Raw genomic sequence first — 15,968 nt, forward strand, 5'->3', positions numbered from 1 at the left:
TATTTTTCAATTAACTAACTCGAAGGGTTTCTTCCTCTTGAGTCTTCTAGCTAGATCCGTGTTGTCGAGGAGCTGAATGGCCTCAACATTGACGTGTTGAAGAAGTCGTTGTTCGTGACTCTTGGCAAATTTTTCTATGGTCTTGTTAACAGTATCCATGTCTAGGTCCCTATGTAGGTCACTGTTCCTATATTACCATGGAGCGTTGACAATGTTCTTTAGTAGTGATGTAACGAATGTCATTTTTTGAACATTCGTGAATACGAATGCGAATGCGAATATCTGCTACCGACATTCGCGAATGCGGATGCGAATGCAAATATTCAGTTTTTTTTTAATTTGTTTATATTTTTGTAATGTTTCCTAGATTTTTAATGAAAAGTCAATTGATATTTACTTTAAATCAATCTGAATCTTAAACTTTATTACATAATACCAAATAATGAAAAAAGTGAAGGCTGATAATGTAATTAGGATACAAGGTTATGTTCGATCTATCTATTGACCTTCATTTGTCCAAAGTTGAACGTAGGTCTCCCCCTTATTTTTCCACTCTTCTTGGTTCATTGCTAATGCTATCGATCTGGTCCCTGCGTATCTTTTTAGGTCATCCGACCATCTCGTCTGTGGTCTGCCCCTTCCTCTTTTGTAGTCCCAAGGTCTCCAGTGAGTTATCGCTTCATTCCACCTTCCGTCTCTTTGTCTGCTGTTGTGTCCTGCATATTTCCATTTGAGAGTAACTGCATGTTTGAGGTTAAGTTTACCTTTTCTTAATAAAAAAAGATGAGAAGTGAATAGGTTTTGATTTTATTAACCTAATATCTTAAAATTTTTTTTCTGGTTTTCATATTCGCAAAACATTCGCACAAATTTCGCGAATGCGGATGCGAATGCGAATATGCAAAAACATGCGAATATTTGCGAATGCGAATGTGAATACGAATATTCGTTACATCACTGTTCCTTAGTACTTTGTTTTGGAATCGTTGAATGATGTTTGAATTGGTATTACTAGCGCAGCCCCATAGCTGGATGCCATATGTCTATATAGGACACTTTAATATGGTGTAGAAAAAAATCATCCCCTAAATATTCATGCCTTAGTTAGGGGTTGTAACCATGGGCGCCCATACCCATGAGCAGGGGGGGCCGTGCCCCCCTAGCTTTTCGGGTGCTTTATACTACATATGGTTATCCAAAGTATACAAAATGTAATGTGCAACATCCTCACGTCTGCCCCCACCCTAAAAATTTGTACATGGGCGCTTGTGGTTGTAACTAAGGTATGAATATTTAGGGGAGATTTTTTTCTACGCCATATTAAAGTTTTATACTTTTTATATTACAAATGGAATAGATCAGTTTTTGCAACATTCGAAAAACTCTATTCGTTTAAGAAATATAGCCTGGATAAATTAGTCTGGGACACATAAATTAACAAAACTAGACTGATATTTTCTTGATTACTTACGAACCGATTTGATTTTTAAAAAATATGTTGAATAGACGGTAGAATATCACATCCAAAACTATAAAAAAATGTACAGGGTGCTATTAAAAAAATTAAAGTTAGGGGTTGTAACTTAGGGATGAATATTTAGGGGATGATTTTTTTCTACGCCATATTAAAGCGTATTACAAATGAAATAGATCAGTTTTTGTTCCATTCAAAAACCTGTATTCGTTAAAGAGATATAGCCTGGATAAATTAGTCTGGGACACCCTGTATATATATATATGGCGGTCTGATAAACACTTATCCTACAAAAAAAAGAATGTGTGTGTACTTTGTACGCACGTAAGAAGTTATACTTCTATTATATGATTTCTTAAAAATAAATATACTTTAAATAGTTTGTTTTAATTTTTTTTAAACACCAAACTAAGTTTGTGCTTACAGCTTTCAAAAAAAGTAAAAAAAGTATTGCTCCGGATTCGAACTCAAGACGTCTCGATCTCTAGCCAAATGCTATACCGAATACGCTACGAGGACTGTGTCTGTATTGGTTCGGACGTACCTAATAACCATTCACGGTAACAAACAGACAAGGTGAATAAATATACAATAAAATGTTTTATAATACTCATCTTACTCCTGAGGAAGACAAATCCCAAGACACAAAAATTATAATAAATATATTTACTAAAAACACTAATGTATTCTTTTCACACCTTTTCTTGCACTGATATAATATTTATACATAACTTGAAAGATTTAGCAAATAAACGCCATCCTGTCTGTGTGCGCATGCGCGCAGTATTATGAAATTTTACTCTTAAGCGCGCCTAAAGGAGTATAACTTAAAAAATTTCTGAAAATTGGTTATTTATTTCTAAACATAGTTTCTTTTACCTCGATACACTTGACGCAGCGATGCTTAAACTTCTTTACCCGTCTTAAAAATACGTTTTCTCGAGGTCTGCAAAGTAGGTTTTCATGGTGGAAATGAACTTCTCATTAGACTTAAATTTCTGTCCGGCGAGTGACTTGTTCAAGTTTGGAAACAAAAAGAAGTCATACAGGGCCTAATCTGGAGAATTAGGCAATCCAAACCACGTGATTTTTAATGACAGGACGTATGGCAGGCAACTCAGCGTTGCCAGAGTTGTTAAAATTGTACCAATTTGATACAATTAACAACCAAACTTTTGATGCTAAAGTCTCCTAAAGTAAAAACCTAAAATTTTGTGACATAAGAAATTTGCTTCAAATAATATTAAACGACGTTTTTTTAAGTTTTTGTACAAAATGTGTTGATTTAGTACTTTGTGTCACTATTCCAGTCATTCCGGTGCATTTACAAAAATTTCTCTGGCAACACTGCACACAAGCGATTTTATTGGATACTTTATTTAAATTAAAATTTCAAATTTAAGATACAATGTGGTATTACTAAGTACCTAAAATAATAAAATATATATTACCCCGATGATTTTACCTAAAATCTATTTTAGGGATGCTCAATATTATTTTTATTAAACTTATAAAACATAAAATTTGTTAACCTAGCTTTCTTCAATCTTCCAAATTACTTAGTTAAAACTTTTTAACTACTTATTAAAGTGTATTGACGTAAGCAATATTTGTTACTATGTCACAGAAGTATTTATCAATACTTACATGGACATAAAATACGAAAATTACTTTAAAATACTAAAATAACACTATACTATCATATGCCTTCAATGTATTGCATGCCAATCGCCAGACATATTGGAATAGTTTGACAGATCGTTGGATTCCCTAATACGGTGGATGAGATAGCAGTTCGTAGCTCAATTCGACGAATTTGGCCATGGCAACGCCAAAGGTATGAGCCGGTATATTGTCATGGTAGAAGAGCATTTTTTTCGGCGCTAATTGGGGCCGTTTTATGCAATTGGGTGTCCAATCGGCTCAATAATTCGGCATAGTAGAACCTTTCTTCAGGAAAAGCGCTGGCATACGTTCCATGTCAATCCCATCTTCTTCTGTTGCTATGCAGTGTGTAGGCGTTCATGCTCGTTGAATTATACATGCTTCCACTCTTCTTATTATTGTTATGTTTGTTATTATTGTTATATTAGTTCAAGTGTATGGGCACATAGATTAATAAATAAAAAAAATGCAGAAAAATTAAATAGAGCTCAGAGAGGATTTCTTGTAAGAATGACGGGAGCATTTGGAACAACTGCAACACAGGCACTCACAGTTTTAACTGGAGTAATGCCAATGCATTTAGAAACACAAAAAAGATCATGTAATTATTGGCTAAAAAAAAGAAAAATATGAAAAAATAATACAAATAATAGGATTAGATATAAGAAATAAAAGAGAATTAAAAGAAATAATAAATAGAAAAAGACAAAATGAATGGGAAAATTCAACAAAATCTAGACGTTTATACAATTTTATATCAATATTAGAAAACATTCCAAATTATTTTATTCCAAAACGCTTTAGTACACTTTTTAACAGGACATGGACCGTACCCAACATATTTGGAAAGATTTAACTTAAAAGATGATGCATATTGTGAATGTGGAGAACTAGGTACACCAGAACATATAGTGTTACATTGTGAAAATACCTACTATAGAAAATGAAGAACATAGAGAAATGAGAAGAAGATTAGAAAGAATTGAAATAAGAGATATATTACAAAATGAAGAATATTTTGGAATATTAAACAATCTAACAGAAATAATATCTAAAAAACAACAAGAAATCTATAATAATAGAAGAAGACAACAAATAATCCAACCCTGATGAAGTTGAGTAAGATAAACTTAAAATAAATAAAATAAAATATAAATTCAAAAATAGATATTTACAGTTATAATAATAATAATTCAATATAAAATAAATAAATAAAAATAATAAATCAATAAATAATTCATTAAATTAAAAAAAAGACTATCAACTCTCTTATGAAAATAGAGGGACTGTCTTTATAACTTAGAAGGGAGTTGATGGTACCAAAAATATTTTATGTTTACTTAAATTTCTTAAATGTATTTGTTTGTAAATGTTTGTAATGTAATTAATAGATTATGGCAAATTAGTTAATAAATTGTAAAAATAGATTTAGTAGTTTAGTAAAAAATGTAAAAATATAAAAAAATATCTGTAATCCCATCAGGAAAAAACGACCTGGATTAGTCACTAGAGGCCAGGTCATATGTAAGAACAATAAATAAATAAAAATAAAATAAATAAATAAATCTTCTTATTATTGTATTGATATTAGGTATGGCGCGCCGTTCCCTTGTGCGTCTAAACCAGGAGTGTCGTTTGCTACCTGGCCTGCTATACCTTCAATTTTTCTCATTAAAATGATTTTGAAAAGATTATATTTGCAGCCTCTTAAAGTATGGCCTAGGTATGAAACCTTTCGTTGTTTAACGATTTAGAAGCTGTCTTTGGGTATTAGTTCTTTTTTAAGACCTCTTCATTTGTAATAAGGTCGACCCATGGAATTTTAAGCAACCTTTTGAGACCCCATGTATCACAATAAAGCCCATGATCATAAAGGTGTTTAACTTATAATTTGATATTATTAAAGTATAAGAGTAGAAAGACTAATTTTAAGAACGCTTATCGCATATTCCACTTCTGATTCTAATATTGGTGGGCCAGTTAAACATGTACCAATTTTCATTTGTTGTGTCGTAGTTCCTGACAGGAAAACTCTAGTACCTATCTATACGTTTATATGTTTGCAGAGTTCGCATAGATCGTTGTGATTTGTTATGATATTTTCTTTTGTTATTTTTGAGTAGTTATATTTTCTGACTGAAAGTATTTGATATTTCTTTGAGTTTTATCTGTTCGTTAAAAGATTCATCTTTTGCAGGTAATAGTTTTGCTTTCTCTCATTTTTTAATTATCCATCTTCTGGTGCTATGCAGTGTGTACGCATTCATGCTGGTAGACCTATGGATGCTTCTACTCTTCTTATTATTGTATTGATATTAGGTCTGTCTTTGGGTATTAGTTCTTCTTTAAGACCTCTTCATTTGTAATAAGGTCGACCCATGGAATTTTAAGCAACCTTCTGAGACCCCATGTATCACAATAAAGCCCATGATGATAAATGTGTTTAAATCGTAATTTGATATTTTTAAAGTATGAGAGTAGAAAAACTAATTTTAAGAACGCTTATCGCATATTCCACTTCTGATTCTAATATTGGTGGGTCAGTTAAACATGTACCAATTTTCATTTATTGTGTCTAAGTTCCTCACAGGAAAAGTCTAGTATAGTATTTTTACTACAAAAACGTTATTACGTAGGTCAAAATTTTTGACGTAAGAGAACTGTCAAAACATTAGAATGTGACTTTTCATAAACATGGCAATAAAAAAAGTCACATTCTAATGTTTTGACAGTTCTCTTACGTCAAAAATTTTGACCTACGTAATAACGTTTTTGTAGTAAAAATACTATACCTACCTATATGTTTGCAGAATTTGCATAGATCGTTGTGATCTGTTATTATATTTTCTTTTGTTATTTTTGAGTAGTTGTATTTTCTGACTGAAAGTATTTTTTGATATTTCTTTGAGTTTTCTTTGTTCGTTAAAAGATTCATCTTTTGCGAATAATAGTTTTGCTTCCTCTCATTTTTAATTATCCATTAATTTTTAGTCTGGCTTATTTCTTTTTAATTCGTTTATTTATTTCTTGGCATTCTCTATCATTGTTCATTAAACTTGTTCTTGCTTCTATCATGTCCAGAATTTATTCTGTTATCCAACTTTTTTTGATTGTATTTATTGTACCCTAGAATATTTTGTGAAGCTTTATGTATACTATTTTTGATGTTTTCCCATTGTTCTTCACCGCTTTATTTTTCATTTTTTGCTACCTTTTGTAATCCAAACAATCATCCAACTTATTTTCGACAGTCATAAGATTATAAACATATAATCAAGAGATGTAGAGTAACATTTTTGGATGTTGTTTTATGTGCTACTAGATTGAAAACTTAGTTTCTTTGCTAGCAGTTGCCGCCAGGGCATCCCTGTCATTTTTTTCGTTGCAATCCGTGACTGCATGTCGGGGTTTTCCTAGTTGGGTCAGAGAGAGCAGCATATTATGTGCCTCCTGATGAGAGATTAATAAGTTTCGAAACCGGTAGAGGTACTTGCTGCGCTGTCTGATTGAACTGGAATAATGATGCGGCTGTAGTTTTGTGTTGCAACGAAACTGAAAATGGTTATTCATTTTTGATTTACATGTTTACTCTGATTGAAGTACGAAGGGAACCACTCTCGTTGAAACTTTACCGCGCTGAGCAGATAGGACGTGAATTATAAATTGTAAAATTCCCTCATCTTCCTTAGTCTCAGCATCCGTTATGGCTTGCAAATTGTAGAAGCCTCGAAAGTATTACCAGAGAAGGTTCCCATTGATTTCAATCTGGTAGGATGTAGAGTAATATTTTTGGATATTGTTTTATGTGCTATTAGATTGAAAACTTAGTTTTTTGCTAGCAGTTGCCGCTGGGGCATCCCTGCCATTTCGTTCGTTGCAATCCGTGACTGCATGTCGGGGTTTTCCTAGTTGGGTCAGAGAGAACAGCATATTATGTGCCTCCTGATGAGAGATTAATAAGTTTCGAAACCGGTAGAGGTACTTGCTGCACTCTCTGATTGAACTGGAATAATGATGCGGCTGTAGTTTTGTGTTGCAACGAAACTGAAAATGGTTATTCATTTTTGATAATCAAGAGACTTTAGTCAAAGGATTTACTCTTAAGAAGCCTCCTACACATCTTTTATGAGTAAGCGTCCTTAACGCTTTACCCTAAAAGACCTCCTTTGAAAATGATATAATGCTTTTCGGTAAACAGAATAGATTATTTTCGTTTGGGAATTGGAATTTTTAAGACACTTTTACACAATTTTTGTAATATTGAAAATATGAGTCCGTTTAAAAGCTCTTACCTACTAATCAAAATATTTAATTCACTTATTGTAGAATACAATATACAAGATGTAACAAATCAATAAAACATGTTGATCCTGATGTATGTATTTTTTTTGTTCTTTAATTCGTCTTTTAGAATTAGCAATAAAAAATCCAGAAGATTAATTTATTTCAATTTTTATTTCAATGAGAAGAAACTGAAAAGTTATTAATAATTATAGTTACCTACTTTGTAATTCTTGTACCGCTAAATATATCAGATTTATTTATATTCTTTATTTCATAATGCTCTTTTGTTTTATAGAATGTTTCAAATGGCTGAAGAGTTCTTTACATCGATGGGATTGAAGCCTATGCCACCCGAATTTTGGAGATTTTCTCTAATTGAAAGACCAAATGGACGAAAAGTACAATGTACAGCAAGCGCGTGGGATTTTTGTAATAACATAGATTATAGGTAAGTATATTATAAATTCAATACAAACAACTTAATATGATACCCAAGAAAGGCAGATGTGAGTCCAAAACCAACTGACATATTATTATCTCTTCCCGATAACTCAGGGGCCAAAACAAGGAGATTAGCTGGCTCCGACTAAGTTTAATTATATTATTCCAAAGCCACTGCGTATCCGCTAGGAAAAATATTCTGTTTCGGTTTTTTTGCACAATCTTACTCAAAAAGGACCCCTTTTAACAAATTTGCATGTTGTCAGGACCAAAAGTAGCTCAAAAATGTTTTAAACTTTTTTTTTTTTTTCCCTAAAATTATTTTTTTTTTGGCATGGAAGAAAGTTTTTTTAGGTTTTTTTGATCATTCCAAACAGAAAAGGTCTTTAGTGACTTTTCTCTAAAGTTGATAGTTTTTGACATATATAAGCGATTAAAAATTGAAAAATTGCGAAACCGGCCATTTTTAACCCTCAAAAACTATGTGAAAAACTAAAAATTTAAATGTTGCCAAGGTAAGTAGATATTCTTTAAACATCGATTGATGAAATTCCGAAGAGTTTTTGCAATACAGTATTCAAAACTTCTTTGTTTTTTAATTGCTATTCAAGCGTGTGTGACACTATTTTCCACCGTTGCATATGTATACAGTATGGTGCAAATGAAAGGAATAAATTCGTTGTTTCGTTAACCGGCGACTTTAAGGAAAAATCCCGAAACAGGTCGATTTTTATGTTTAAGTTATGATATTGTGGCATATATGCTATACTAGTGACGTCATCCACCTGGGCGTAATCCATGATTTGTTTAAATGAGAATAGGGGTCGTGTGCTAGCTCATTTGAAAGGTTCTTCAATTCTCTATTCAGTAATATAAACATTTACATAATTATTTATACAGGTGTCCAAAAAATTTTTATTAAATTAAATTATTTGACAAAAACAAATGTATGTAATTTATTTAATTCAAAATACATTTTACTGCTTTCACAAATCAGAAAACAAAGTTTATTTCACAAATAAATATTGCTTTTCGCTTAAATTAAATGTTCAAACTTCCAAGAGGCAGGTGGCTGGCGGGAGCTGGCTTGAACATTGAATTTAATCGAAAGGCAATGTTTATTTGTAAAATAAACATTTTTTTACTTTTCTAACTAATAAATTACATACATTCTTCTTTTTTTTCAAATAATTTAATTAAAAACTTTTTTGGGCACCCTGTATAAACAATTATGTAAATGTTTATATTCCTGAATAGAGAATTAAAGAACTTTTCAAATGAGCTGGCACATGACCCATATTCTCATTTAAAAAAATTATCGGTTACGTCATCACGCCCAGATGGATGACGTCACTGGTATACCATATATGCCACAATATCATAACTTAAAAATAAAAATCGACCTGTTTCGGGATTTTTCCTTAAAGTCGCCGGTTTACGAAATAAGGAATTTATTCCTTTCATTTGCACCATACTATATAAACATGCAACGGTGGAAAATAGTGTCGCGCACGCTTGATTAGCAATTAAAAAACAAAGGAGTTTTGAATATTTTATTGCAAAAACTCTTCTGGATTTCATCAATCGATGTTTAAAGAATATCTACTTACCTTGGCAACATTCAAATTTTCAGTTTTTCACATAGTTTTTGAGGGTTAAAAATGGCCGATTTCGCAATTTTTCAATTTTTAATCGCTTATATCTCAAAAACTATCAACTTTAGAGAAAAGTCACTAAAAACCTTTTCTGTTTGGAATGATCCGAAAAACCTTAAAAACTTTGTTCCATGCAAAAAAAAATAATTTTAGGAAAAAAACAAAAAAAAATTTTTGACCCACTTTTTGTCCTGGCAACATGCAAATTGATTAAAAGGGGTCCTTTTGAGTAATATTGTGCAAAAAATCCAAATCGGAATATTTTCTTAGTGGATGCCCAGTGGCTTTCTGGACTAATATGGAATATTTTATAATAAAAATGTCTGTAAATCCAAACAATATATTGTTTACTAAATCTTAACAGATTGTGATGTACCTGCACAAACGATGTAAACTTTATGGGCCGAGCCGTAGGAAGAAACATCACAGAACTGTTTGTGGAGCTTAAAGAAAATGCGAAAGAAATAATCCGTCAGCGTATGTAGAACTAAAACCCTATACAAGCAAGAAAACTACGAAACTTGCAAAATTTGACAATAGATGACGCAAATCTTAAATGACGATTAAAGTTGTAAAACAGCTGCTCACATACAGATAACTGACGGCAGCGGAGAGGAAGAAATAAAGAAAATAATATCTAATGCTTTCTAACAGTATACCTACTAACCTATCTCTGTCGCAGGTGTTTGGATCCAAAGACATCCATATAAAAGTAAAGTTCAAAATATGTAAAAGCTTAATTCTGCCAATAGCAACATATGGCACTGAAACATGGATCATGGCAGAAAAAGAATAAACCTTATTAATACTTTTGAAAGAGAGATATTATTATTTGGAAGGATATTGGTACCCATCTGCGAAGATAGTATATGGATAAGAAGGTTCAGCCACGATTTATATCAATATTACAAAGTTTGCGCTAGGCAGGTCACCTAATAATATACAAAACCTTAATAAGACCGGTACTCACATACGGCTCAGAAACCTGGACACTCAGTAAAAGAGAGGAAACATTGCTAGCCACCTTTGAAAGAAAAATCTTGCGACACATATATAAGGACACAAAATAAAACGGAATTTGGCGAAGAAGGTACAACTTTGAACTATACAAAATATACCAGGATCCGGATATCATAACATTCATTAAAATAGGACGTCTGCGCTGGATGGGACATGTAGAAAGAATGGAAGAAGGCGAAATACCAAACAAAATATTCAAACAGATGCCAGTAGGAAAAAGAACAAGAGGAATACCGAAGCTGAGGTATTTAGAGCAAATATAAAATGATTAATAACCTTAAAAATAAAAAACTGAAGAAAAAAGCACGAAACAGATCAGAATGGAGAAGAATCCTGGAACAGGACAAGACCCAAAAAGGGTTGTCGAGCCAGTGATGATGATGATGATGATGATGATGATGATGATGATGAGGTCACCTAATAAGAACGAACAACGGCCACTGGGAAGACCAAGGAAGAGGTGGATAACCGAAGTGAGAACGGATACTAAGGGGTGGTGATTGAGGGTGGATAATTATAGGATAGCAGTCAAGGAAAAGGATGCTTGGAGGCGGAAGCTGGGGGCGGGCAAATGTCTGACTTAAGCTATAGCGCCATTAGAGAGAGCGATAGAGAGAGAGAGACAGAGAGAGAGAACAATGCGATCCCCTGTCTACAACTCTGTTCAACATAAATCTGATATGGATAATGAGAACGGGTGAACTAAATAGAACAGAAACTCTAAAGACAAAAAGTTATCAAATTCTAATCTAGGCTAGCAAGATCCAGGGACCTATTAAAAGAAGTATGTACTACTTTCAAATTCACCACAGGAAAAGTAAACCTGAACATCAATGAACAGAAGTCAAAATATTTGGAAACAACAGTAACACAATACGGAGAAAATGAAGCAGAAGAATTATTAATAGGAAAAACTGAAAATGAAACAGAATTCGAACGCAAGTGATACTTTAACCAAATAGAAGAAGAAAAATTAAACGATAGGAAAGAACAATTTTAAGAAAGAATCAAATAAGGAGACTTCTAATGTAGCGTTAGGCACCGCGATAAAAAAATATGAGCAATTTATCGATATCAATCGAGTTGTTTCAATTTATCGTTTTGTGTAAACGGTACATCGTAGCGATTTATCGGAATTGGATTTGGATTAGAGTTGGTATCGGATTGGATTAATTTATTGTGGCGATCGAATTGTTTCAGTTTATAATAAATCTCGACGATATATCGCAGCGTCTAAACAGCTTTAAAAAAATCAATAAATCGTAGCAACTTATCGTCACAATAAATTTCTCGCATTTATCGCGGCGTCTAAACTCCACTTTAAAGATGAAAAGCTGATATCGTGGGAATGAATTTATGTAGGGGAAACTACAATAGCACAAGTAGCCAGAAGGCATTGTCAGTCAGGCATGTGTACGAATACAAAACCACCGGATAGACTTTTTCAAAATTTCGCAGGAACTAAAGCAACGGCTCCACGGGCGAGAAATTGACGCTAGCAGTAACCGTAAAACTAACTTAAGGTTCCGCGGAACGGAATAGGAATAGTCGAACTGTACCGACTACAGGACTTGTGCGTAGTCGGTTCAGTTCGGCTATTCCTATTCCGTTTCGTGGAACCTTAAGTTCGTTTTACGGCTACTGCTAGCGTCAATTTCTCGCCCGTGGAGCCGCGGACAATTTCTTCGCTTAAGCAGGGAGATGCGCTGGCCCCAACACTATTTAACCTAGCACTGAAGTATGCGGTTAGGCAAATGCAAACTGGACGAGGAAATCTACTGACCAACCGAACGGTTCAACTGGCCGCTTATGCCGATGATATTAATATTATGAGTAGAACATCAACAGGGGCACAGGAATCATACGCAGAGTTAAAAACACAAACAAAAATGCTAAATCTGGAAATTAACACAGAAAAAACAAAAATAATGACTCAGGCGGGAAGAAATATAGTCCCACAAAACATTATACATGAAGATGACATTGAAACGGTTGGAAAGTATACAGACCTGGGAGTAGAAATATATTCCGACGTATCAGAAGATACCGACGCAGTAGCCAGCGATCTACGCAAAATGGGAGTACAGCAATGGGAAATAGCTGCTCAGGACCGACAACAATGGAGGGAAATAGTAAACGCGGCCAAGACTCACATAGAGTTGTAGAGCCAAATGATGATGATGATGATGATGATGTATCAGAAGATGGAGAAATACGGAAGAGAATAACGCAGGCAAACAGAGCTTATTTTGCCCTCTCTCCCATATATTTCGGTCTAAAAGTGTCCACCGAAATACAAAGATGAGAATCTATAAAACTTTAATTCGACCAATAACATGCTATGGCAGTGAAGCCTGGGTCCTGAAAGAAACATCCAAAAACAAACTCGACACATTCGAAAGAAAAGTACTGAGGAGAATACTAGGAACTGTGAGGGAAAACGGAATCTTCAGAAGTCGATACAACAACGAACTTTATCAACTTTATAAGGAAACACCCCTGTCAGACTTCATTATAATACAAATATTGCAATGGGCCGGACATGTAATAAGAATAGGAGTGGATAGGCTACCGAAAAGAGCACTGAATGCTAGAATGCAGGGAAAGAGACCGGTTGGAAAGCCAAGAAAGCGCTGGGAAGACACAGTAAACAGCTACGCACAAGCCCTTTTAGGAGTCCGTGTATGGAGAAGAGCAGCCATAGACAAGCAAGGGTGGAGGCAAAAAATAAAGGATGCCAAGGCTCAATTTGGGCTGTAGTACAGAACTGTAGTGTAGAACAGAACTGTAGAACAGAAGAAGAAGAAGAAGTAGCCAGAAGTAATGAGACTAAGATGATTAGGTCATTTGAAAAAAAAATAAATGACGAAAGTGTACCAAAGAAATTGAGATAAACAGGGTTGGCAAATATAAGAAGAGTAGGACGACCTAGAAAAAGATGGCTCGATAGGGAGGAGAAAGACTGAAGAGGATAGAAGGGAATTGTCAAGCTTTGGGCCTAAAAGACCTGCGTTTGCATTATAATAGTAATGATGTCTGTGTTGCAAGTCCTCTGTTTTATTTCAAAATGTACGCTTCTTTTGCATCTTGATAAACTTAAATAAAATAATTTATGTTATTGTTTTCTGTCTTTTGCTAGCCGTAATTATGCATAAAATAAATCTTTCAGAAAACGTTTCTGCAACTTAAATTTGTATGAAGCAGTCTTTGCCTCGGAAGCACACTGTTTTGTATTAAATAAATTTCGAATGCAGAAACTGGCAAAGCATTATGTTATGTTTCCAAGTGAAACAGACTTTCTCAAATCAAAACAGTTATACTGAAAATAATTTGACTAAAACTTTGTCTTATTTTACTTACAGAATTAAACAGTGTACAGAAGTTGATATGAAAAATCTAGTTACGATTCATCATGAGATGGCCCACGTAGAATATTATCTGTACTATGCTGATAAACCCTACCTATACAGAGAAGGAGCCAATCCAGGTAGATACTATTTTGTTTTGTAGGTATATTACACGACCAGTAAGAATAGGTAAATAACGTTCACAAAAATATATAGTGCTCTCATTATGCTAACTTTTTCAGATATAAATCCACTAATGGATGTTAGCGATCACGTTTTCCATTAACTCTCTGTTTCTTGCAATATGTATCAGAGATTGAATGTCGTTAATCCCTGTCCATTGCCTTATGTTTGGGAGCCAGGACATTTTCTTGCGTCCCATTCCTCTCTTGTCTTCAATTTTTCCCTCGATTATAAGTAGGGGTCGACAAGACAAGAATTCTTGTCTTGATAACAACTTCTTGTCTTTTCTTGAAAAAAAAATCAAGAAAATTTAAAAAATCTTGTCTTGACGTTTTCTTGACATCTGATATCTTGTCTTGACTCAAGAAATTTCAAGATTGAATAACCATTTTCAATTTCGTTGCAAAACGAAAACACAGCCGAACCATATTCTAGTCCAATCAGAGAGTGCCGCAATCACCCCTACCGGTTTCGAAACTTATTAGTCTCTCATCAGGAGGCACATATGCTGCTCTCCCCGATCCAACCAATTCAAGATCTTGAAATTTTTTGATTTATTACCCGGTCTGGTGATATGCCGGCGGCATATTTACAGATGCTTGCGTGTGTAGACACCAGGGTGTTGAAATCAGTTAGGGTTTGGAAAAACAGTACATTTACACATGCTAGCGCGTGTTGACACCACGGTGTTGAAATCAGTTAGGGTTTGGAAAAACAGTACGTTTACAGACGCTAGCGTGTGTTGACACTAGGGTGTTGAAATCAGTTAGGGTTTGGAAAAACAGTACAGTTACAAATACTAGCAGATTTGGACACCAGAGTGTTGAATCCAGCTAGCTTTTTTAGTAATTAATATACATGCATAAATGCTAACGGCTATTGACTTTGATTTTATATACCTACTGCTGTGGAAAAATATTTAAGTGATTTAGGTATTAGTAAATAATTAAACGTTGTTGGGATATAAACAATAATATATTAACACAAAAGAACAACATAAAAAATAATGTTGCTCTGAAGCTATTTGCTTGTGGAATTTTTATAATTAACTATTTAGATGGGAAATTATGCCACAATTAAATTGAAAAAAATAATTTTATTAACGTTTCGATGCCCAAATCGGGTGTCGTTTTCAAAATAAAAAATACTACTATATTACAAAAAATGTTGTTGCTTAGAAAAAAATTCTACTAATAATTTTTTTAATCTGACTCATTTATATATTGCAATTCATACATATATTATACATTTTAAAGTATTTTTTACTAAACAACAACATTTTTGTTTAATTTAGTGTATGTATTTTGTATTTTGACAACGACACTTTCCCATCTAAATAGTTAATTATAAAAATGCCACAAGCACATAGCTTCAGAACAACATTATTTTTATGTTGTTTTTTTTTGTGTTAATATAAAGAGAGAGTCTGTAATTTGGAATAAATTCAATATCTCAAATACTAATTGTTTTTTTGAAAAATGCTCAGACTCGTCGATTAGTATTTCAAATTGTCCTTTTTGACATACAATAATAATGTACACAGGGTGTCCCAATTTAGAGATATGACGTCATCGTTGATTTTCTTAAATAGCAACACTGTCATTTTGGTAGAATATGTAAAGTTATACACAACTGCAAAATATCAAATTTTTATTCCCTACCATTTAAAAGATAATAGAAAATAACAAAGTTATGTCTGTAATTTGGAATAAATTCAATAATTAAAATACTAATTGTTTTTTTGAAAAATGTTCAGACCCATCGATTAGTATTTTAAATTGTCATTTTTGACATATAATAATAATGTATACAGGGTGTGCCAATTTAGAGATATGACGTCATCATTAATTTTCTTAAATGGCAATACTGTCATTTTGATAGCTATTTTGATAGGGTGTG

The 15,968-nt window shown here is 33.4% G+C and overlaps 1 protein-coding gene across 1 annotated transcript in view; it reads left to right on the top strand.

Moving 5' to 3' along the window:
• LOC126880469 (angiotensin-converting enzyme-like) overlaps positions 1 to 15,968 on the top strand; it is an 89,331-nt gene that overhangs the window by 46,688 nt on the left and 26,675 nt on the right. Inside the window, exons 5-6 of the mRNA XM_050644328.1 lie at positions 7,719 to 7,871; positions 13,902 to 14,026. Coding sequence (XP_050500285.1) covers positions 7,719 to 7,871; positions 13,902 to 14,026 — 278 coding nt within the window. The remainder of the gene's footprint in view (positions 1 to 7,718; positions 7,872 to 13,901; positions 14,027 to 15,968) is intronic.

Source organism: Diabrotica virgifera, chromosome 2, assembly GCF_917563875.1.
Source record: "Diabrotica virgifera virgifera chromosome 2, PGI_DIABVI_V3a".
Taxonomy (NCBI): Eukaryota; Metazoa; Arthropoda; class Insecta; order Coleoptera; family Chrysomelidae; genus Diabrotica; species Diabrotica virgifera.